This window comes from Lutra lutra, chromosome 3 (genome assembly GCF_902655055.1).
Source record: "Lutra lutra chromosome 3, mLutLut1.2, whole genome shotgun sequence".
Lineage (NCBI taxonomy): Eukaryota > Metazoa > Chordata > Mammalia > Carnivora > Mustelidae > Lutra > Lutra lutra.
The window spans coordinates 21,064,711-21,090,683 of record NC_062280.1 but is presented as its reverse complement, the minus strand read 5'-3'; the positions used below and the strand labels follow the sequence as shown (position 1 = coordinate 21,090,683).

Below are 25,973 nucleotides of genomic sequence, written 5' to 3'. Positions count from 1 at the left end.
GTTAAAAATGAATTGATAGTTACCAAAACTAACTGCTTGTATGATTTTATATCCTTTTTTTGGGACATTTTATGGTTTAGCTCTAGTTTTGTTCATGCATTTTATTTAAAAGACCTCCTTTTTAAAGGTAAATTACCAAAAGGTAAGGTAAAACAATCTCTAACAGTGATAGTAACCCTTATCTATTGTCAATTTTTGTATTAACCAAATAGTACATAAAATATTGCTTTCTTACAAGTATGAAATTTACTTATTAATCATGTTTAAAATCATTTTCCCCTAGTTTTTGATATTCTCCAAAGTTAGACTTTATTTCACAAATTTTATTTCATTGGTAAAGTTCATGAACTATGTGCTAAAGGATTTGGGCATAGGGTAATTATTTCTGCATAAAACTTATTTTTCTGGACATTAGAATGTGCTATGATTTTTATTATTTTCCATGTATGAAGTATACCACATTGAATCTATAGATATTAAAAATAAACAATAAGCTAGCCAAAAGCACATAAGGCCAACTCTTTGAAAGAATTCAGTTCCTGAAGTGAAAATATCATTGGCTCTGAAAAAGACAATGTTTTGACTCTTACATCAGATCATTTTCTATATTTGATACATATCTATATCTATATATCTTGGAACTTTTATGTATGTTCTTATAGGTCAGAGAACACATAAAGAAAATGTCTTAAAGTGTTTAGTCACGGAATCATGGAACTATAGAGAATGTACTGTAAAGATCACTTTAGCCGACCTCCTTCTTTCACAGAGAAGAGCACTGTTGGCCCCTGTTAAATGACCTGCCCAAGGTCACACATAGTGGCATAGGTCCTTTTCTGCTTGGTTAAGCATCACTACCTCCAACTAAATACTTGTGACCTACCAAAAGTCTAAACTTCACCACATATATCAAGCTAGTCCTACACACTCGCCAGGTACTCATTATTAGCTTAGCTAATGATATAGGTGAAATATGAAAATGTCACTTGACAACCAGAAGAAAAGACTTCTAGAGAGTTTTTAAGTTGAAACAATGCTTGGATCAGAAACTGGGACCTGGCTTAGAAAACTCTCTGCAAACTGTTGCCTGTATGACTTTGGTTGAAAAGTCCTTTGTTGAATGGTCTACAGAAAAACACGATCGTCAGCTTCTCTTTTGGCCTTTTTAGAACAACAAAAGTGAATTTTCAGAATTCTACCTTTGCCCCCAAATGCAGAGTGTAAGATATCCATGGCTCTTTACCTTTGGCTGGGTAACATGCCCACCTCAGCCTGAGGTGCAGACATGCTAGAGACGTGGCTGGAGAACCGCCTCCTTCCAATGGCGCTCAGGAGGTAAGCTTCTTGTTCACTTACCACACTGGGCATGCTTACAGAGTCATCTGATAGGGGACAAAGGAATGCAGCGTTATAAAACTACGACATCAATCGGAAGACCCAAACAGAGTTTGTACTTGGGTTCCATCCTTGGCTTGGGTTTCTACCTTAGGGTACTCTCTAAAGCTAAGTTATCATAATGTAAGACTCCCAAAGGTCTGAGTTTTTAATCTGTACAAAGGGACAAACAACTTTTCACATCCACACATCTCCCACCCTCAAAGAGCCTTCATGAAATAAATGTAAACATCTTGTCCATTTTTACAAGAAAATTATTTGTGAAAGACAAGAGGCATCTGATTTCAGAAAAGCTGAGCTAAAAATTTTTAAACATTCTGAGAATAGTGCAAAAAGGAATATTGTTACTGAATGAGTCAAGTATTTTTTTTGACACTGAAAAACTATATTCAATACATTTAATGATTTTTAGACTGCTGAGGGCAAGACTATTTCAGATAGTTTTAGGGTAAATATTTAAAAACCTATAAAATTTAAAAAAAAACACAAATGCTTATTTCCACTTAAAGTTTTAAACTTGACACATACAGTCTGATTTTCTTCATGAAGTGGAAACCAGTATCTTCAAATCCATATGAAAGTTAGCTTTAACACAGTATTCGTGACAAGGTGGCCTCATTTTAAGTGAGTTAATGTTGTTTGTTGTTGAACAGTAAACATATTTTTATTTATTTTTTAAAGGTTTTATATATCTATTTACTTGAGAGAGAGAGAGCACACACACAAGCAGTGGGAGGGACAGAGCAAGAGGGAGAGGGAGAGGCAAAGAATCTCAAGCAGACGCTACTCTAAGTGTGACACAAGCCTTGATCCCATGACCCTGAGATCATGACCTGAGCTAAAACCAAGTGTCAGACGCATAACCAACTGAGCCACCCAGGCACCTCTGAACAGTAAACATATTTTGATTAATGTAGCATTGTGGTTAACCTATGCTACCATACAAGGTCATCTGACATCTTTTATTTAAAATACCCCAAGTGGTCATATTTCTAATGAAACTTCTTTCAAACCAAAAAGATGTATATGAAAAGTGCCAGAAATTTTAATTTGTTACTAATGACTGACTTGAAGTTGATTCATGTTATAGAATGGCTCTCTTTTCTTAGGTGTGTTCACAGAGAAGGGAATAAACAAAGGTACCTTGAAAACATGAAAAACATGGTAACGTAAATAGAGCCATTTCTACAAAGTCCTTTCTCATATCTCACTGATTTTTCCTCCTATTTAAACTCATAAATCACTTCACAGTCTCTCAATATTTGTTTGATGATTAATTACATGGTGCTTTCCATTCACCCGTATATTAAATGTTCTTTATTGAAAATGTCTGTCATCTCCTCTATAGGACTCGCTCTAAGATCTCAGAGAACATATTTTTTCTCATACTTCCTTATACCTCATCTTGTACCTGGTTAGGTTTTAATATGGGTTTGATGACAGAATGGGAAAATAGTTTAATTGAAAGCAGTCAGACATTTGGCTTTTATACCCAGCCCATACAAATTACTATACACCCACATTAAAACCACACATTTTTTAGCAACTCTGTTTCCACTGGGTTGGTTGTGATGTCTAAGAGCAGAGATAATAGCCAAATATTGCATGCTCATCAGTGGGTGTAAGTGAGGTCTCCCAATCAGAGATACCTCTTTTTATTTCCTCTCTACCTTTCTTCCGTATCTCCTTCCTTCTGGCTAGGAGGTTACCTACAAAAGATATTCAGCTCTACTAAAGATAGGTGGTATCATTTCCCATAATTAAAAAAAAAAAAAAAGAAAGAAAACCTGCTGGGAGACATTACTTCAAGCATAGAGAAGAATAGATATTACTAAAGTTCTGAACTATTACTAGGACTTACTGAATATAAAAACTGCTGATCCTTATCGCTCTCATTTTGTTTTCCTGGTCAAGATTTTTCAAGTTTCCCCATTACAATTTTAAGGGTATTTCCTTGCACCATGAGCAGGGCAATTTAGAAACAAGTGTAGCTGTAGGTCAGGTGAAGGACAACATGATCTTCACTTCATTATCTGATTAACCCTGAAACCAAATCTGGAAATGTGGCTGCATTTTTTTTTTCTTTTCCTCTCCTCCACATCCAACTCTAATAGGGAATTAAAATACTTTCATCCATTCTAGTTAATTAAAATTCCAAACTCAACTCCTATTTTTCCTAATTTAGTTTAGAATGGGGCTTTTTGTTGTTTGATATGGAGAGCCTCTGGGTGAAGACCTAGATTTTGTCTTCATTTTTAAGGCACTGACAACACTCTTTGTTAAATAAATGTTATAGCAGAGTGTCTTTTTTTTTTTTTTTAAAGATTTTATTTATTTATTTGACAGAGAGAGAGAGAGAGAGCACAGGGAAGGGGAGCGGCAGGCAGAGGGTAAGGGAGAAGCAGGCTCCCCACTTAGCAAGAGCCAGATGTGGGGCTCTATCCCAGGACCCTGGGATCATGACCTGAGCTGAAGGCAGGTGCCTAACTGACTGAGCCACTCAGGCACCCCTCAGAGTATCTTTAAGTCACAACTAGAAAATAATCAAGGCAATAAAAATAATTAAATGACCATGGTATTTAATTGGAACTTTCACTCTTTACTTTTAAAACCTACTCCTATTAAGCATACATATAAAACACGTTCTTGACTGGTCTCATTTCAGGACTCCAAATCTTACGTGTAAATGTTAGAAGCTACTGGATCACCTCCATCATTGGGAACACTCTTGACTCAAATTTGGGGTGTATTTTCCTTTCGGGTTGTAGTCCCTCAAGACAGCCTATCGGTTTACGTTCTAGAAAGTATAGCCAACTGGTCTTTTCTGAGTCCTGAGTAGATGCATTGCTTAGTTTTCCTTGCCTGATGGGGACATGTGAGTGCTAGTTAATCCTCTCAGCAAGATGGCCAGGAGAAAGGGGAATAAACACTTCTCTTAGTTCCTTAAGTACAATTTAAATGAGAGTATGTAGAAAAGGTTGAATTTATAAGCTCCAAGTGTAGGGGGTCCCTTAAGATTTACTTTTGTTTGAATTCCTTCCAAATGACCAAGGCAATTGAGGAATTTATAGAAGAGTGGGCAGTAGGAATCATGGAATCAGTCACAATTCCATTTTATTTTATTTTATTTTTTATTTATTTATTTTATAGATTTATTTGTTTTAGAGAGTGAGAGAGCACAAGTGGGGAGGGCAGAGTGAGATGGAGAGAGAATCTCCTGCGGACCCCCCACTGAGCACAGAGCCCCATAGGGGGCTTAATGCCACGACTCTGAGATCATGACCTGAGCCAAAACCAAGAGTCAGACACTTAACTGACTCCACCATCCAGGCGCCCCACAATTCCACTTTAAATCCTTTTTGTAAAAATGACCAGGGACCAGTACTGAAAAAAAGTCAGAATGGCAGTACTCCTTCCCAAGACCTCATTTGCATGGCCAACCAGGGTCCCACATGCCACCCCCACATTTACCCCATCCTGTGGAGTGACCTACTTTCCTCATCTTCCTCATCAGTCCTACTCAGGGTGTCTTGCGAAGCCTGCTGGGAGGGTTCACTGTCCTGCTCCCAGACAGTGCCAGTGCCCGTGTTGGAGCGGGACATGGTGGCCAGGCTCAGGCGGTAAGCGGAGGTGGATGTGCCTACAGTACTGATGGACGTCTTCCCTTGGTAGGCTGGGGGTTGAGAGACCAAAGGAGAAGCATGGTGAGTGTCTCAAAAGAAAACAAATGCTTGCTTCAAACTCCTCCCTAGTATCAAGGATACCTGTGTTTTTTTAGGAAAGAACAGTTAAATAGTGTGTCCCAGATAAGCAGTCTTTTTAAGATAAAATAGCAAGTGGAAGTGAGATTTAAAAAAGAAAAAGAAGAATTGGCTATTGATTTACTCATAACTGAACAGTTTCCTTAGGGGAATATAGCACCCCCAATAATGTAAAATGCTTTGACATTGCTTCCTCTCTCATTGCTTTCGATTTCAAATGTGAAGGCTAGAAGAATGCAAAATAATTTGGACATGAATTGAAGCTTCCATCTTGGCAGATTTTACTGAGAAATATACCTTCCTGACATAAGCATGTAGGAGTAATAAATGCAGTGTCTGATAGGAACTTCTCAACCAAAATCAGAATAATCAAAACTGTGTTCGCATTCTCCTTTCCTGGAAATTATAAACTTACAAAATATCCCCTTGAATGTGTCACGTTATTTTATTATAAAGCAGAATATTTGAAAGGCATTCTGCAGATTTCACTAAGATTGTACTTGTCAAAATACATCGGAAGCAATAGTACATTTTAGGAAGAAAAAAAAAGCCACACGGATGATAGTCTACTTATGGGTAATGACTGCCCTCTAATGGCAGATAATGATTTGTTTTCTCTCCTAGTAATATCCTGTTAATAACTGTAAGAAGTAAACAAAGCACCCTCAAAAGAAAATCTTTTAAATAATGTAAAGAAAGGACCTCCTAACCTGTCAACTCTAATTAAACCATTCCTCCCCCATCTGTAAAAGATCAAGGGTTTGTAAGCAATCATTCTAGTTCCGTGTGCAGATACTTTATTCTCTACCGAGTCTCAGTGTCCTCACTTCTTAAGCGGACTCTCAGTTATGCACATTGCGGGCATCTGTGTGGATTAAGTGAAATAACATCTATGAAACCATCTACCAAATAACAGAGGTTTAAAGAATACAAATTCCTCTCCTCCTTTCCAAAAAGGAAGTGAAGGCAAGCATTTCAATACTTTTTTTTCTAGTTAGTCAAAAAAGAGCTTCACTACTGAAATGAAGATTGGGAAAAAGAAGTTTAGAAAAGAGCAAAATTAAAATCCCATGATACCCCTTGCTTTGTTGGCATTGATCGCATGGTCCAATCTGCCAGCAAACTTACATGACTACCTCATCCGTGGTTCCAGAAAGAGTGGTGACCTGGATGGGCATTCTTTGTAGGTGCGAGTTCCATGAGGCAAACCAATGCAAGATATCCCCCGATTACTCACCTGAGCCACTGTGAACTGCCTCTTTTAGGATTTTGAGTTCACTGTTGAACTCGGCGATGAGGGAGCTCTTGCACAGCGGGCGTGGGATGAAGCGTCGCTCCAGCTGGTCGGCGATGTGTTGCCGGGCGGAGAGTTCTTCATGATTTTCTGCCGGTTGGGCCAGAAGCTGAAAGGAAGGTATGGATTCTCAGGTCCTCAATTTGCCCATCTGTAAAATGGGCTAATTATTGTACCTATTTCATAGTTGGTTGTGAGGCTGAAATAAGGTAATGCAAATGAAGTTTTCAGGACGGTGCATTCTATAGGAAGCTCTTAATACATCATTTTGAATCAGTGCTCCAGGAAATTCGGGCAGGAGAAGAATAACACAGTAGCTGAATACTGAGGGAGGATTGGGGGGGTATGTTTTAACTGTTGTACCTTTTCTAGGTTTATTTAAATTCGGGTCTCTGTCATGTCACTGAAGAAAGGAGAACATCCCCCAGATCCTACCCTTGGGCCAACCTTTTTTTTTTTTTTTTCTTTTTCCCTAGCGGGCAGTGGTGAGTCCAGAGAGGGCAGAGTTTTACAGACTATTAAGACACTCTCAGTGCGAAGGTACTTGACATTTGAGCCTCTGGGATCCATTTTTGAGCTGTTTTCTTACAAACACGGTATTACAAGTTCCTCTTAACTAGCTCTCCTGTGTCCCGCGAACACCGTGCACATCCCCGGGGCTCGGCACCTCCTGGAGAAGCACACACACCTTGCACTGGATGAACGGCCGCAAGAGCACGAAGATGGGGATTCGGGTCCGCACGATGAAGTCGAGGAAGTCCCACAGCGCCAGGCCCCCCACCTTGCGCAGAGCCATCTCCTTCACCTGGAGGCTCAGCCAGTACCACTGGCTTCCCAGCTGCCTCTCGAAGCAGACGAGAATCACCTTCAGCGCTTCACACCGGGAAAAGAGAAAAGTAAGCTGATGCACTGGTGCTGCGGAGGAACCCAGCCCACATCCACAGCCCTTTATGCGTCAGAACATTTTCTGAATTTCTCAATTGTCTCCGTGTTCCCAAGAACCTCGATGCCCTCCTGAGAGAGTGTTCTGACATCAAAAGTCAGGATGTTTTGATCTGTTTGGATTCTGATCAGGAGAATATAGCTCCCTTTCTTAAGTACATTTAACTACTATTTTGCAAAACACAGAGCAAAGTGGTTCATGGAATGGAAAGGGAGATGCGTCATAAACATAATGTGGGGTTAATATTTTGCTTTCTGAAAGTTCTGTCACAGTGGCTTAATGGTAATACCAGCATACTACTCATATCTTAAACTAAAACATGGGTGATTTAAATGATTTTTTTTCTTTTAAGCATGGAAGGAATATATTCTTGCTATTTAAAGTAAAATCAAACTATGTAGAAATGCACACATTTAGAAAAAGAAAAAGTTCTTCCCCTTCCCAGCTCGCTTTCCTACCCCACTGCTCCCCAGAGGTAACCAGGAAAAGTGTTTGAGTAGATCCTTCCAGATGAAAAAAAACCTCCCTCCCTCCTTTCCCCCCTCACATTGCACATCACACGGATGACTAAACCCTGCTGGATTTCTTTTGCAAGATCTCTTCCTTCCTCAGAGTCTGGAAGCCTGTCACAATCTACATTTATTTATTTTTTTATTTTGTACGAAGAAGATTCCCAAACGTTGTGTCAGGACAAACCAGAATATTGTTAGGATGTCAAACGTTCTTGCAGGAGCGTCCTCTGACCCCTCGGCTCTCCGCATGATGTCTGCTACGGGGCAGTCAAGGGAAACCGGGCCTTCCTGATCCTGTCTTAAGGCCCATCTCAGCAACAAGAAGACACAGAAACCCAACTCCTTACAACCCTCAAAGTCACACACACCTTTATATACCAAAATAGGTGTATTTAGGACATTTCCAGGGGGAAAACATGCCATAGAACACAGAGAGATGTTGTAAGTCTCCCTTACCCATCTCCTCCTCCTCAAAATCTCACTTTTCACAGCCATCGTTCATCCCAGTTCCTTTCCTCCGACTAAACAAACAAATGAAAGGGGGGGGGGGAGCAAAACAAAACAAAACAAAACCCCAAAAAACAAAAAACAAAAGAAAACAAACAAAACAAAAAAAAACACCTCCTCCTCTTTCCTACCCTGAGCCTGGGGACATTTCTTTCTTTCTTTCTTTTTTTTTAAATATTTTATTTATTTATTTGACAGAGAGAGAGAAAGAGAGATCACAAGTAGGCAGAGAGGCAGGCGGGGGGGGGGGGGGGGGGGGCGGGGAAGCAGGCTCCCTGCTGAGCAGAAAGCCCCATGAGGGGCTCAATCCCAGGACCCTGAGATCATGACCTGGGCCGAAGGCAGAGGCTTAACCCACTGAGCCACCCAGGTGCCTGAGCCTGGGGACATTTCTACTGCTAGGTGCCTATTAGCCCTCTTTGTGTCTCTGCCTTTCTGCTTTCCACCTTCACCTCCATCAGCCCAACTTATAAGCAGGATAGCAAAGCACTCAAGAGCAGGGACTCTGGTGCCAGATGGATTTGGAATTTGGCTCTGGTGTTTATTAACTGTGTGATTTTAGGTAAATTATTCAACCTTTCTGGGCCTTTGCCTCTTCGGTCCTAAAAGGAGAAGAACATTTACTTCTTAGAGTTGTTGTTAGGATTCAAAGTATAGAAAACACTGCTTGGTACACAGTAAGTGTTCAAAATAAATGTAAAAGTCAACTTGAAACAGAAGTCCAGGAGCTTGGCCAAGGAACCAAAGGATCCACCTTCATTAAAAAGGCAGAAAGTATAATGACCTGAAAACAATCACTCATCAAGTGTTTTCTCCTAGCCTTGCCTTATGTGTTAAGCCTTTTGTTTCCATCATCTTACGTGCAATGCCAAACCTTATGCAGGCCTTGGTCCCACAATCTAGATTTTATTGGAACCTCACATTCTCATGGCTTTGGCAACTAAGTCCCACACTTGTCAGGTCCTGTGCAAATGCATTCTTATTTCTTTGTTTTCATTTTCATTTTCATTGTCAATCACATAATTTTCTAATACTCTTCTTTCTTTCTTTTTTTTTTTTTTAAAGTAATCTCTAGGCCCAATATGGAGCTTGAACTCACAACCCTGAGATCAATGCCATACTGACTGAGGCAGCCAGGCATCCCAAATATTTCCCCTTATGATACAGTCCAAACAATTCACACATGCCAGACTCCAAGGACCTGTTTTTACGAGTGTGTGTTGTTCATCTTATACTCCCCATACCAAGATCTGCTTTGATAAATTGAAAAATGTCAGGAATGATCTTCTCAACTTGGTGCTTTTGAGATTTTCTACTGCCAGTGCTCCTTATTCTCCATGCTATGGCAGGAATGGTCTTCTCCCCTGGGTTAGTCCAATTAGGGCCAAGAAGCAGCCCTCCAGTGTTCCATGGGTCAGGATCAAGCTAAAGGTAGGGACAGGGTGATGGAAACATAAGGAGTGAAGCAGGAAGGAAATTGGCAAACCTCTGAGGGGAGAACAAGTTGACTGGCCTCACCAAAGTGGAAATCAAGATGGATATTTAGAGATTCTATCACAAGAGAATAGAAATAGCTAGGAAAGGGATGTAGCACAAGGCCGCCATGTCTTGCTGCCCAGGTTACAGACTGCCCCACTCTAGGGGCTCCATTCACATAGATGACAGACCAGTGAGTCCCATGCGCTATGTCCCTGTATAGTAGTGGAGCCTACATCTGATAATCACTACCAATGATAATCTCAGTAGTGATCTCATACTTAACCAGGAAGGACGAATTCTTACTGCAGATGCCTTCCTTACACGCCCAGATGCTGTGAGAAGCACAACCAAGAAACTGAGGCACCACAGACAGGAAAGCACTTTCTTTTTTGGCATGTTTCCTGGCATGTCTGTATCGACTCCTTTGCAAGGGTGATGCTTCTTACTTGCTCAAGTGGCTTCTTTAAATACTTTCTGGATTGAGGTCTTTTAAAATCGTTTTGAGTCGAGGTGTAACACGCTCAATTAAGTCCGTACGTCATACATATTCACGCACAAACACACGTATACAGAGAGAGGGGGGTGTGGGGAGCATACCCACCCAAATACGCAGCTTGGCTGGTGGACTCGGCCAGCCCCCCCTCCCTGCGCAAGTCTTTGCCCGCATCCCCAGGGGTGGAGCAGTGGGCGGGGGAGCTCTCCAGCATGAAGTTCTTGCTCCTGGATGTGCTGATGATCCGCGGCGGCAGGAGCACGTTAATGACCGTCTGCAGGAGCAGCTGCACCTCAGGCTGCTCGAGCCATGGGCTGTCTACGGGGCAGCGTTCGGAAGACGGAAGCGGAAAGAAAAGCAAGTCATGAGCGAGGCTTTGCACATCAGACCCAGAAAAGTTTAGCTCTCTTTCCAGTTCCAAACTAGAACACTCTAGAAATCTGGGCGGTTCCCCACCAAGTACAGCTTCTCCTCTGGACAGACACCGCATTCCTGATACTGGGTGTTCTCTCCATAGTCAGCACCCGAGGCCATATATTCCTAGCCAGATCTCTGCTTACCATTTCAATCTCCTTTCTCTCTTCTGCTCAAATACTCACAACGTATTGTTTCTACATTTGAGATAAGCTTTTCCTAAAAGAAAAATCCCCCAAGAAGGAAAGGTAATGAAGATAGATTGAAATGTAACAGCAGTGGCAGGGTTTAGACGAACCCGAATGGCAGGAAATTATAAAGTCCATTTACTTGTCAATTCACACCACACTGTATTTCAGTTAATACCATTTTCTTAACGGAAACAATGGTCTCCCAATTTTTGCTGTACTGAAGGACATGTCTTCTAGGAACTGGAGCAGAGAAACTCTTGACCCAGGGTGGCTAAATGGAAGTGAAAGAAAGGTTCTCTTTCCTAAGATAACCCTGTTTCAATCATTCGGATCGACTTCAGTGACGGCCTTCTTGGGAAAAAGAATAAGAAATAACAGCCTGACACTTAAGAAAACACAACAGGGATAAATTTCCTTTAGTTAAATTAATCAGACCTTTGCTTCCAGATCCTACTGTGAGCACAAATGGGACGAGTAGATTTAAAAGCATTCCCTCCCTTCGCTCTTGATTGGTGAATGGGGAGATCACATGGCTTAAGGGAAAATCTTCTTTTAAAGCCTGTGCAGCAATAATAGAAAAAAAAGATTAATTGACCCCCACACCCATTCGGTATGTTTGTTTTTTTCACAGCACGATGGAGACGGTGACTCCCTGTTGGCTGCTCCTGGAAACTATGAGTTCAATAGCACAGCATATGAGATTCGCTCAAAACTGATACTTTACCATGTGCTTGCCATAACTGACAGTTATAGACCTAAAAAAACGGTAACATCTTGAATATTAAATGTAAAATTGTAATACTTTTGGCCTGGTACAAAAACTGCATATCCCCTTTCATTTGCTCCATGTGTCCACCAAAATATTTTAGCGATAAAAGAGAAAGAAGAAAAATGAGAACTTGCCACCTGTTCCATTTGGGAGTTATTTAAAAGCCCTCTGACCTTTGCATAAGGCCTTTTTCAAACCAGAAAGGAATAGGTAATGTAGAAAGAGAGAAAGGAGCTCTGTACACAGTTTATAAACATGGATCACTTTAGGGATCGTTTCCCTTCTGCACGGTAGCCAAAACTCTTGCTTAATTTCTTTTCTACCATCACCCATCCTCTGGATGATGGACCATCAAGCTGAGTAGTCAGATAATGGATGCGTCGTTATTTACACCAGTTGTGTATTTCCCATCAGTCACAGAACTTTCTGATATCTACCACTCTCTAAAGTTAGGTGACACACAGAAAGAGGCAGGGGAATTGGCAGTTCGCACTTCTCGCCTTGCGAACGATTGTTTTAATTTTAAGAAATAGAATAACTGGGAGATTTAAAAAAAAAGACAAACAACCACAATATTCAACCCACAATCATTCACGTAAATTAAGATATTCAAAGCCTAGTAGTAACATTTGAAAGAATTTCATATTGCAATTCTTTCTGCAAATCATTTAAAACCAGACTCTGAATATTACCATTGTGAGCTGATTATCTGTGAGCCATTATTTTCCTAAGGTTTTGCCCACATCTGAAATGACTTCAGTGGCAGGACTACACGACTCTGCTATTTTTGAGATCTCGAGAAGAATTACAGAAGCACAACTTAGGGCCAAGCTCAGGACTGAAGCGCCAAACCTGTAAAAGTTTGGAGCCGTTTACACTTTCGTGTCACAGGTTTTGCCCAGCCTTTGCAGAAGAAGCAAAGAGAACACCATGATCTGGTGCCTCAACCAGCGACTCAATGAGCGTGACAAACAGGTAAGGCAGTCACACCTGTATCTGCAATGCTACAAGCCGGACAACAGCTGTGCTGAAGGGCAGAGGTGGTGAGAGATAAGGGCTGAGATGAAGAAGGGGTAATCCATCAGCAACACTGGAAGGTCCTACCACTCCCATCACCTGAAATACAAACAGAGCACATGACCAGCCTTGACTACTGCAATTTCATTTCAAGCGACCGTAGTAAGGGAGTCTCGTTCAATAATCATAATGATGATAATAAAATCATAATGATAATCATAATAATTTGAAGGTTGGACATGTTACTTTCAGTCTGTTCTCGTCGCCTTCTTCAGAAGGCATGTAATGTCTGGAGTCCGATCGAACGTGACACTGGACTCAGCCAAGGTTTTGTAGAATGTTGTTTATAGCTAACTGTGTGTATAATGAGAGATGAACCAAAAACTATGCTAATCAGGAGACTGGACATGCTTACTGGTGGATTCAAAGGAAGGCAGTCCACAGTTCGTTAATGGAGCAAGAACTAACAACAATGACGATGGCATAGTGCTATGTGCGCTGGGCGTTCCAGCTATAGAGTTAGTGCTCAACTAGCTAAGCAGCGGATCCTACTTAATGAAATGCTCTCACATGACTTCTACATCGTACAAAACCTTGCGGGGACCAGACTCTAGATATTACATCAATGATAAAAAAAATTATTTTTTTTCTTCCCATAAATCCTAGACTGGCCGACTCAGAATGTCATTTTGCACTAAAAAGGAAAAAAAAGTTCTCTTTGCATTTTAAAGTCCCCCACCCCAGAGTACCTCAACTTCTAGCCAATTGTGCAGTCTCCACCACCCCACTCTCCAACTGGCAGCCCTCAACTCTCAGCGCAACGGGAAGAGGCAAATTGTCAAAGTAGTGCGTGGGAAGCAGCACACCAAAATCCCATCTGTGTAGGGATGGGCCCTTCAGCTCCCCACGCACCACCTTGAAATGTACCTCACTGTTTTCAATGTCGCCTGAGCCATCTGTTTTTGTGGGTAGGTAGGGGCACAAAGTGGTTGACCTGTAAATCTTCAAGTCAGAGAAATCAATAGCAGAGTGACATTTTGCAAAGTTTCATAAGATTGCCACTTGGCTACTCACCAGATTGACACAGACATTGATCAGTGACCTAAGGTGAGGCAGGAAGGATATGATTGGCTGCCTCTGAAGTGTCAAACAAACCCCTTCAATCAAATTGCTGGCAGGCTCCCACTCAACCTGTCGCCTGGAATACAATATAGGAGCCATTAGCGGAGTGGCTCCCTTCTGGAGTCCGTCTGAAACAAGTGAACGAGACAGTGATTCTGACGCCATCTAAGACAGGACGGGTGTCTGAGACGATAAAGTGCTTCACACGGGATGAAGTTTACCCATGTTGTTCCAAAAGCACAGAGCACACTGGGAAGGGAAGAAGATACTGAAAACGTAGCAGAGGCACTCCTGCCCCACTCGACTAATGAGACAAAATCTATTGAAGAAAAAACAGAGATGATGAATGGGTTGCATTTTAGGTTCCCTGGTTTTAGCTTTGAGAGAGGGTAGAGGACTGCAATTTTAGGAAACCCATCCCAGGGGCCATGACTCCCAACAGACCTAATCTGACCACAGGCTACATTTTTGAAATCTACTGATTGCACTGCAATTGATCTCATCAGATTTTATACCAGTATACAACTGATCAGATTTATATGGTTTAACTCCTGCCCAAACCATGACATTACAAGAAAATAGTTCATTTAAAAAGTGTTCCTTCTTGGCCTCCTAAGAAATGATATTTTTGGGGGGGGGCTACTTTCTAGAGTCATATAAATGGCATAAATCTAAACCCAATTAGATGAACATGGGATTTTCTGTAATAAAAGCCAATCTAGTCTGTAATTGTCTCAGTACCAAAAAAAGCCATCCCCATGCCACCCAAATAAACAGGTTGGGTTTTACTGATATCAACACTATTTCTAAGCAATTTCTAAGCTCACATGTCCTACCAAAACAGAATATCTATAACGACAAAATAGAAATGTTCATAAATGAGGAAATACTGGTATCCTGATTATCAAGTAACCCACAAGGTAGGTTTCAGTCAACATTTCCCTTGTTGAACTGAGATCACTAGAAGAAATTAAATCGAAGGCAACCTCAAATTCTTAGGATGCACCCCCCAAAATTACCTACAATTGACCCCTCTACTGTTAGGAAGCATGATGTTCTTTACAACTGGGCTTGATTATATGACAAGTGAGTCAACCTATGGAGATGTTTGACATCTTTATGTACCAAGTTATTAAGAAAAAGAATTTATTTTGACACAACCTTGTAAGAATTATAAGACTGGCTATTTGCCAATAGGCACAAATTGTTCCATCAGGACCATTAAAAAAAGTAGGTGTGCTATAAGGACAGACATTTCCATGCCACTGAAAAAATACCAATGTGTAGGCATTCGTCATCACATTATAAAGAATATAGGAACAAAATATCAATTACTGGAATGAAATCTTTCAATTTCTTTTTTACACTTCCAACAACTCCTGACTGCTGCAAAATGAACAAGAACACAGGCTAAAATCGGGAAAGTTCCAGCAAATGGAATGCTAAGCACTACAAATTCTTGGGCGAGAGTTGCAAGGGTTTTTGGGTTAAGTTTAAAGGGACAGAAATGTTCTCATTAACCCAAACTTGAAATTCCTCAATTAGTAGGTTTATTAACATTTAGCCAGGTGAACCGTCTGTTCATGGGTCTCCAGATTGGACTCAGATCTCCAGGGAGTCTGATTCCGAGGCATCCTGGCATAGACAGGGAGACTATCAGTAGGTATTTCAGGTTACTGAACAGAGATCAAAAGGTAATCATGTTAATTTTGTACCACCCTGAATTAGATGGAAATGGTGAAACTTAGGTCTTTGTTATTAATCCTGGGATTTTTTTTTTTTTCAGCTGCTATGTGGCTGCTTATTGTTAAGATTCGTCATTTCTCTAAACTGGTATCTAAAATACTATGTCAAAGCCAGTGTTTTTTGAACCCTGAATTAATTTTTCTTTTCTCCTCCGTTGTTTTATTTGTAAGGCACACCCTGCCTTATTTCAAAAGAAATTGAAGGATACTCACTGAATTTCTTATGTGTGTCAGATGAGGAACATGATAGCTAAGATATGAACAGATTTTTCAAGATGAACAACATATAATTCGAAAGAATAGATTATTTCTTCAGAATGTAGACCCTGCTACTTATACATTCAGATACTTGGTTAGCTACGCACATACACCAACAGAAAACTTTCAAGTCATCTGTTCATCTCCAGGTTGCGCCAGCATCTTAAAAGATGATAAGCCCTCACACTGAAGCTTGTAGTAGTAACAGCTGACTGAGAGGCCTCCTTACCTCAAAGTAGGCATCTTATGAATTTTGTTGAACATTCTATCCAATCTCTTTAAAATGAGGATAAGGGCTGGCCTCACTGCCTCGGCTGTCCAGTCCGTAATGGGCAGCATCTCCATGATGTAGCGCCGAAGCCCACGGCTCTCCATCGTCTGGGTGTCGTATGGCGCCAGCTTCAGAAGGGAGTGTGCAATTTCTGCCAACCTACATGTTTTTTTTGTTGTTGTTTAAAGAATAAGCTTAGAATGTCACAATGAGAATTTTCCCACACAGCAGCATGCTAATCACCCTCCTTCCAGCACACCAGCTCCCTGAACTAAAAACATTCTTCCCTCTGCCTTCTACCCCTCAGCTCTTCCTGCATGTACCAATATATGCTGGACACCTGCACATATATATTAACAGAGAACCACGGACTATTCCGGAGGGCAAGTGTGAATAGTAGTATCTGAAGAGGAAGCTAAAACCCAGAGAGATTAAGTCCAGGTCAAACATATCTAGAGAATACGTATACATGCATATGTATGTGAGGGTATACACACAGAAATACATACCCACATACATGTACATAAAAGGTACGTATATGGGGGTGCCTGGGTGGCTCAGTGGGTTAAAGTTTCTGCCTTCGGCTCGGGTCATGATCCCAGGGTCCTGGGATCGAACCCCACATTGGGCTCTCTGCTCAGCAGGGAGCCTGCTTCCTCGTCTCTTTCTGCCTGCCTTTCTGCCTACTTGTAATCTCTGTCTGTCAAATAAATAAATAAAATCTTAAAAAAAAAAGGTACATATATACACATGTATGTATGCTAAAGAGAACCCAAACTATAATGTGTAACAAAATCACTAATATCAAGTGTCCAAGTAAGCTTCATGCCTTCCTAGCTCGCACCCTACCCATAGTCCGTCAAAGGCGTTTTATAAAACATAGTATTGGTTTTTATTGGAGCCGAAGGAGTTCTTCAAACTCATTTCCTTTCCTTTCCTTTGAAGTCTCTTCTCTTTTTTACTTATACATGGATCCTCCTACTATGCTGTTTTTGTTTGTTTTTTTTTTTAAATAATTGACCTAATTGGATTGTCTGAATGGCTTTGGTTTGTTGTCTCTTTCTCTCAAAAAAAATTTTTTTAAAGATTTTTATTTATTATTTGACAGACAGAGATCACAAGTAGCAGAGAGGCAGCCAGAGAGAGAGAGAGGAGGAAGCAGGCTCCCTGCTGAGCAGAAAAGCCCGATGTGGGGGCTCCATCCCAGGACCCTGAGATCATGACCGGAGCTGAAGGCAGAGACTTTAACCCACTGAGCCACTCAGGTGCCCCTCTCTTAAATATTCTAACTCAGTTCCACAAGGGACTGCAAAATGGAAGCACGTCCTCCAAGTGTAGCCCTGGGTCTGTCACCTGACATAGGTCCATGCTCTGTGTCCTAAGTACAGGACTCCTGAGAGTGAACTGACTTAACAGGACTGGTTTCAGGTAAATGCAATAGTTGGTTAACTAAAAATAATGTCAAAGCTAGACATGGATGATCCACTTCCAAATTATGCAAATATAATGGCATATATGGTCTTAAAAAGACAACTGGATTTAATTTTATGTGAAGGAGAAAGCATTTTATTTTTTTTTCAACCAAATTTTTCATGTTACTTAACTTCAGTTTTTGTTCCATAGAGTGAACATACAGTGTTACACTAGTTTCAGGTGTACAACAGAGTGATTCGGCAATTCTACAGATTATGCAGTGCTCATTAAAAGTGCACTCTTGGTCCCCTTCACCTATTTCACCCATCCCCCACCCTCCCCTCTGGTAACCATCTGTTTGTTCTCTATAGCTAAGAGTCTGTTATTTGGTTTGTCTCTTTTTTTCTTTGTTCCTTTGTTCCTTTTCCTTTCCTTTCTTTTCTTCTTCTTCTTCTTCTTCTCTTTCACAGAGAAAGAGAGAGAAAGAGCAAGTGAGCTGGGGTGAGGAGATGCAAGAGCAGAAGGAGAGGGAGAGAACGAATCTTAAGTAGGCTTCATGCTCAGTACTGAGCCAACTTGGGTTTGATCTCAAAACCCTGAGATCATGACCTGAGCTGGAATCAAGAGTGGATGCTTAACTGACCGAGCCATCTGGGCACCCCACTTTGGTTTTTTTTTTTTTTTTTAATTCTCACCATAGCACATACCCTCCAAAGTGCCCACTTTGTTTCTTATATTACACATATGAGTGAAAGCTTATGGAATTTTTCTTTCTCTGACTTATTTCGCTCAGCATTATACCCTTTAGATCCATCCACGTTGTGGCAAATGGCAAGATTTCATTCTTTTTTAATGGCTGAGTAATATTCCATTATATATACCACATCATCTTTATCCATTCATCTATGGATGGATACTTGGGTTTCTTCCATATCTTGGCTATTGTAAATAATGCTGCAATAAAAAGAGGTGTGCATTCATCTTTTCAAATTAGTGTTATCATTTTCTTTGGGTAAATACCCAGTGGTGGAATTACTGGCTCACAGAGTAATACTATTTTCAATTTTTTGAGGAAACTTCATACTGTTTTCCACAATGACTGCACTAGTTTGTGTTCCCACAAAAAGTGGTGGGGGTTCCTTTAAGAAAAAAGCATTTTAGGGGTGCCTGCCTGGCTTGGTCAAAGGAGCATGTGACTCTTGATCTCAGAATTGGGGGTTTGAGCCCCAAGATTGGTGTAGAGAGTATTTAAAATCTTTTTTTTTTTTTTTTTAGATTTTTATTTGTTTATTTGACAGATCACAAGTAGGCAGAGAGGCAGGCAGAAAGAGAGAGGAGGAAGCAGGCTCCCCACTGAGCACAGAGCCCGATGCGGGGCTCAATCCCAGGACCCTGGGATCATGACCTGAGCCGAAGGCAGAGGCTTTAACCTACTGAGCCACCCAGGTGCCCCGAGAGTATTTAAAATCTTAAAAAAAAAAAGCATTTAAAAATTTTATGATTCTTCCCTACCAAATATATTGAGTTGTTGCAGAATGTATAAAAGATGATATTAAGAGGCAATGTATACCCATTCATGGTAATATCTTGCTGTATGATTTGTATGCTGTATGATTTGAGCTTAATCTTTAAAAAAAAAAAAAAAAACTCATATCCTAAAAAATATACCCAGACTCTTATCACAGTGGCTGAAATGTCGATATTCTTTAAGGTACTGGAAATTCCCTTGAAAACAAATTAAGAAGGGTAAGTAAGCCACTCTCACCAATTATCTGAATCTTTGGCTCGAATCAGGATATGCCTAGCCAGGCATCCAAAGTATCCTATGAAGTGGAGGGAGATTCTGATGGGAAAAGGGAATAGAGAGGCCTAATGTTGCCTAGAAGAGCACTTGTACGTGACGCCATCAGGAGGCATCCATACATTGACGGTTTTCATACCTGTTACTAACAGAGAAGAGGATATTCCAGATAACAGGACCTCAGAAATAAGCTTTTCTATTTTTTCTTTCCTTTTTTTTTTTTTTAAGACTACTTTTCAGTAATCTCTATACCCAACATGGGGCTCGAACTCACAACCCTGAGATCAAGAGTTGCATGCTCCACTGACCAACCAGCCAGGTGCCCCAAGATTTTCTGCTTTTTGTTTGTTTGTTTTGTTTTGTTTTGTTTTTAAAGCAAATTTGCTTGGAAAAGCCCAGAAGGTATAATCCTCAATCTTAAAGTTGAAAGAGATCTTAATAGCCCTGAGGCAGTGGGGTTCCATTTGTGGAAACCCTGACTGGATCCTCTTACTTTAAAAAATTCAGCTTAAAGTAGAAATAAAGGGTATCATTTCTCAGGCCTCACCCAAGATTTAATAAATATGGCCCAAGGATTGGGCCCAGAAATCTGCATTATTTTTTTACCTTAATTTTGAAAAACTTGAACATGTATATACAAAGGTAGAGAGGCAAGTATATAATGCACCCTCATGTACCCATCACCCAGATTTAACAATGTTCAAATCATAGCCACTCCAGTTTCATTTATACCCACAATCACTCCTCCCCACTACCCTGAATTACTCTGAAGTAAATCCCAAGCATCAAATCATTTTATCAGTACATATACTTCAGTATGTGTCTCTAAGGTTAAGAACTTAAAAAAATTAACCACAATACAATTATGACAGCTAACAAGTTAAAAATAATTCCTATAAAAAGAAAGATATCCAGTCAGTTTTCAAAATTCCCACCTTATTTCATAATTCTTAAATACACTTTTCTTTAAACAGATCACAATAAAATAAGCCCCATAACATTTCAATTGATTGATATTTCTCTTAGGTCTCTTCGACTATGTAGGTACCCTTCTTCTGTTTTTTTTCCCCCCAATGTTTTTATAATTTATTTCTTGAGGAAATGGGCTGTTACGTAACATTTTCCACACTCCAGATTTTGCTGATTGAATCTCCTTGCTATCATTTAATCTATCCCATTGCTTCCGTATTTAATCAAATTGGTAGTTACACTAGGGCTTAGATTAGATTAGGTTTTGATTTCCTAGCAAGTGTATTTCATAGGTGATATGTCCTTTCACCAGGAGGCACATGATGCCTACTTGTCACTCTTCATGGTGTTAGTTGCCACTAGTGACCACTGCACACATCCATTAATTCATTAGAAGTAGCACACTAGCAATATTGTGTCATTCCTTTTCTCAGGTATTATCTATAGCATTTTAATAAGGTGAAATTTCTCTTTGATTACTTCAGAAGACATAGGACAAATGCTTGAAAGGACTTATGGTTTAAGAGCCCTAGGCGATTCCGACAGGTGCTCTGGTTTAGGAATCACAGTCAAGCCACTGTTTCTCTAACACGTGGACTACTCTACAATAACTTCATCTGACTAGTGCCACGGATGGAGAATTCACCACTGCGTAAGGCTGTTCTCACCATCCGTGGAGGTCTACGCTCCAAGAAGCTCTTCTCATATTAGGTTCCCAATTCCCTCAGTTTCTTCCACCTAGCTTAATCTGGAAGCATGAATTCAACCCATCTTCTCCATGGCAACCCTTCATTATCAAAAACTAGTTATTGTCTTGTCTCCAGACTGAACATTCACATTGTCCTCCTGGAAACTGTGTGTGAATGTGCATGCCTTAAATCATTTTAAAAGCCTGTGTATTCTTCTGTTTATCTCTTCCTCACAAATGTGTCATGCAGAAAATTCTTTAATTTTTCGGTTGTTTGAATGACAGATAAGAGCATATCTCCATGCACACATTTCTTTTTCCCTTATTATTTTACAGATAACATTGAGAAATGCCTGAGAAAGGATCAATCTATTTTAAGCATGAAAAACAGTATTTAGAACTGAATTTGAGTCATTTTATGCATTACTACCTGAATTTCTCTAATCCCTCTGGGGGTAAAAATGAATTTGCATTGAGCGTAACACAAACATTTCCTTTAATATAGTCTTTGCTGTACTAGCACATGGATAATCCCTTGGTAAAAAAATATTCCTATGGCCATTTCCCAGTGAGAACACAAGAGATTTTCCCATTGAGAGGGAGAGTTGAAGAGAAGGAGGCAGGGAGAGTAGGGAGGGAGGGAAGGGGAGAGAGGAGGAGAGATGGAGAGAGAGGGACAAAGGGAGAGTGGGTGGGAGAAGACAGAGAGAGAGAGAGAGAGCGCGAGCGAGCTGGACTTGCAGATCTCGTTATCCTGCCATATATATGTATACACACACACACACACACACACACACACACACATATATATATACTGCTGCTTTGGCAGCTCTGGTTTGGGCAAATGAAGCATTAAATTCCCATAGCACAGAGACTCTATCTAATCAGAGATCCCTGAAGTCAGCCATATATTTTGCCTCTTGCACTGCCTCTTGGTTCTCTGGCTTGAATCAAAGACTTCATGTAAATATCTCCTCTATCTCTTCCATTATGCCATTCCTGTTTTTATCAATCTTCTTTTCTTGAGTGATACTATCCATTCTTACAACTTTAAACAGGACCTATGTGCCCACGGTTCTTTTACATATATCCAAATGTATATTTAATTTATAAGAAAAAAATCTATATAATACATTTTGGTTGGTGCAAGGTCAAAGTATATGGGTGTATCCCTACTTAGCAACATAGAATATCTCTGTTTGGCCAGAGATCATGGCAGTTCCTCTTTTTTTTTTTTTTTTTAAATCAAAGTCTTGTGAGAAACAGCATTGATAGAGGTCACTTAGTCTGTTTCCTGGCAATAAAAATTCTGCCTCTTCTCCAATAGGCAATGAAATAATTGTGCTTTTGAAAGACAATATCTTGGCTTCAGATAGGTTGGTCTTGATGAATTGCATTATGATGTTATGCCAACTTTCAGTACTGACAGGCTTCCAGCCATGCGAAACTAACACTTTATCTACACAAGGGCGTTGTTCATTACACCACTCTTTCCTTTTAACAAACACCAACCAGGAGACATTTCTTATCTTTGTATTTTAGAAAAGTAATTTTTTATCGAACAACTAGGTGTTTTTTATCTTATTGACACTGATTTTGTAATAGGTCATTTCCTCCTCATTGCTTTGACAACTTGTAAGCTCAAAATCAAATTTATGTTCATGAATGGCATCTAATCTGATCAAATCATATAGATTTCCTGTGTTAATATCATCATAAACCTAATTATTTCCTTGCTAATTTTCCACTTTATTCTGACTCTCTAATTTGTATATTCTATCCCTTTGTTTAATTTTCTAAGTTGCCTCAACTGTTTTATAAAACGATAAATACATAGATATATACACATGATCCAGAGTACTTGCAACAATGCATTGTAGTTACTTTCTTATGTGTGCTGCTTGTGCTAGACTGTGGTCATGGGGAGACCCAGGACTTTATTTTACATTCCCAGTTTCTAGCACAGAATTTGGATCATGTTCATTAGCATTAGTATCTGTTGAACTCTATTAACTCAGTGCCAGGGCACTGATGTCAGTCATTTGAACTATAGCTCATTTAACCTTTAACAGGGTCTGGCCTCTAGAGAGCGCTCCAGACCTCTCTAACTAACACTCTCCCCTTCCCCCAATGCCTTAAGAAGTATAGTTACAAATGGTCAAATTATAGGGCAGTTTCTAACCCGTGATCCTGATCTCCTCTCACTCTCATCCATTTTTTAGGAATCTTGTCCCTTCACTCCCTCAAAATGGCAACGGGCAGTTCTCACACTCTGACTATAGGAAAGTGATGTTGCTGTGTTCACACGACTATTTGGTTTCCCTAGCCGTCATCAGTGGGAAAGGAGGTAAGATGGACTGACTGAATGGAACACTAGGTTGCTATGGTAATAGCCTCGTCCTACTCCAAACCTTCCTACCCTTTGCCAAGGTGCTGAAATTCTCCATGTGAAATAAGCTCTTCCCCATTTCTGTATGTTGGGAGCACGAACACACACAAAGCTCTGGAGTCCTGGGTGTGTGCCAACAACTCAGAATGTGAAATTAGCTGAGAGGGAAAAGAGTCCGTCTCCTCTCTACATTTATGGACTCTCATTTTCGCTTACTTAGTACTTTCTAAAATTTTCAAGGGATAATTTTAAGAAAAAAGTCAATGACAATCAGGGAATCAGCACATTTTGTCAAATAGCAGTGTTAATCCTGAATGGCTAGAACCTCACTCTCCCTTCAGCTTTATAAGTTTACTAAACTTTTTGAGTGAATATTTTGTTACCTACGGAATTTTCCTTTCAAGGAGTTTCTATGACCTTTTACAAATTGTTACAAGGAGTTTCTATGACCTTTTACAAATTGTTACAAATTTGCATAGAAAATCTAGAATGTTTCTTTTAAGAATCTGAGAATACAGACACAGACTTCATGATTTATCACAATAAGTGAGATAAGACAACACTATAGGAAGAAGGAAATACGAGTGCACAGACTAGCAAGTCTAGAGCCTCTCCCTGGTACACCAACAGTAAAACTTTTTAAACAATGACCGGCCTCGTCCAGATTTCCAGCAGGACATTTTTTGTTTGAAACACTGGAAGGTTATTATGCACAACATGTGTAAAAGGGATCAGAGGAAAGTGTGGCTCAGAGTTAAAACTAGCTCCCTTCCCTGCAGGGCTCATTACTGAGTCCCCAGGTAGTACAGGAACAGAGCAAGCCTTTGGGCAGAAAACAGTAGTGAATTTTTTTTCTTGTAAGGTGACAGAGAGGAAACACAGTTCTTGTGAAAATTTAGAATCTGGGCAGTAAATAGTACTCGGATGAAGGCTACTTTTCTAAGAATTTAGGTGACAAAATTTCCCTTTTACTCTCTTTTATTGAGGAGTAAATACATGAACTATGCTTTGCTCTCTTTGAGAGTACTCTCCCCCTGTCTATCCTGAGATCCTTTTTGACAGACTTAATATACATTTTCCTGGATGGCCCTATATGATATCCATCCAAGCCACACACACACACACACACACACACACACACACACACACACACACACACACACAAATCACTCTGAGTACCCAAGTTCTTATCCTGAGAGACCTCTCTCCCCCTGACACCCACACCCCAAAACACATATCCCAACTCTGTCCACATTCAGAAGCAGGAAAAGCAGGGACGATACCTCATGTGTGACTTCACATCCAGCAACTCCAGGGCGGTAACCCGTGGCTCCCCAGCCAGATTTTGCAAGATCTTCAGCCTGGGCCCGCAGTGCTTGTAAAATTCCGTACAGATATTCAGCAGGGACTCCCGAGGCCTTCGGAACTCCTCCCGAGCAATGCGTTCATCAAGTTCCTCTCTGGGAAGGCCTTGCCCTTCCTCCAGTAAGTGAAGATTTTCCCTGGGGAATTACAAAAATTTAACCGGGGGTCTGAAAAAGTGCGTGTGTGGCCACTGTGAGAGGAGAACATCACACTGACGGAAAATGTACGATTCCTTGTATTACGTATCGTGTGCATTCATGAGGAGAACCTTGTCTACAGGGTAAAGAAAATGTGCCACCCTAGAAGAGACTGCCATCCCAAACGGCAATGGCTTTACGCGAGCCGCTTCCTGAGGATTTACCCAGAAACAATATGACATGCATTAATGAAATGAAATCTTATGGAACCATAACCCAGCTCAAAACACAATCATTACAAGACGTCAGAATTCGTACGAAATCAGGGCTTGTCTCTCTGTACCTGATAAAGTGCAGTTTGGCGCCTTGTTCCTGGTACCTGGGAATCAGAAGAACAGTCTGCGTAATGATGAGGCAAGCACAGGGGCCCTGTGGCGGGGCTTCCTGGGGACTGTTTCTTGTGAGAAGCCCTTGGAGCTACACTGCTAAGCTCACCAACGCACATGGACTAATCCTAAAATATAAAATCGTCGTCTTTCATTTGGCCACCCCACATGCTGCCATTATGGCTGCTGTTATACCGTCCCACTGGTATAACATGTGTAGAAATACATATTATAAAAACACATACAAAGTCATGGAATGCAGCCAAATGAGGGGACTTTTGAAAAGCTTCAAAAGCGGCATGAATCCAAGTTACAGTTTTAATACCATGTGCTCTGTTTCTGGGGATCAGAGGAAGAAATACGGCAGACTTCCTTTCAGTTCTGGAAACTTACCACTTGAGGACGGATTAATAACAGGACTTTAGAAACTCTCTTTTCCTGTGTACCTTTTATCGGATAGTTGAATCTAGCCCCTGAATATCACTTACAATGTATTTGTTTTTTCTTGATATCTGAGAAATTGAGGCATGAGCTAACCATCACATCAGCTAACTTACAGTTGGGTCTGATATTTGCTTTATTTGTAATATAAATGATGAGTAGGGAATTAACTTTACATAAAGGATGATACATTCTTAAAACTGTGCTTCAGAG

At 40.5% G+C, this 25,973-nt stretch overlaps 1 protein-coding gene across 7 annotated transcripts in view; it reads right to left on the bottom strand.

Annotated features, from left to right (window-relative positions):
* The window catches only part of UNC80 (unc-80 homolog, NALCN channel complex subunit), a 239,001-nt gene that overhangs the window by 15,444 nt on the left and 197,584 nt on the right, over positions 1-25,973 (bottom strand). For all 7 annotated transcript variants that reach the window (XM_047721936.1, XM_047721937.1, XM_047721938.1 and 4 more), the window contains 11 exons: positions 25,277-25,312; positions 24,715-24,933; positions 16,130-16,330; positions 13,850-13,973; positions 12,749-12,874; positions 11,425-11,548; positions 10,493-10,702; positions 7,139-7,323; positions 6,394-6,559; positions 4,889-5,068; positions 1,244-1,382 (listed from right to left, as the gene is read on the bottom strand). In XM_047721936.1, the coding sequence (XP_047577892.1) occupies positions 1,244-1,382; positions 4,889-5,068; positions 6,394-6,559; positions 7,139-7,323; positions 10,493-10,702; positions 11,425-11,548; positions 12,749-12,874; positions 13,850-13,973; positions 16,130-16,330; positions 24,715-24,933; positions 25,277-25,312 (1,710 nt within the window). The remainder of the gene's footprint in view (positions 1-1,243; positions 1,383-4,888; positions 5,069-6,393; positions 6,560-7,138; positions 7,324-10,492; positions 10,703-11,424; positions 11,549-12,748; positions 12,875-13,849; positions 13,974-16,129; positions 16,331-24,714; positions 24,934-25,276; positions 25,313-25,973) is intronic.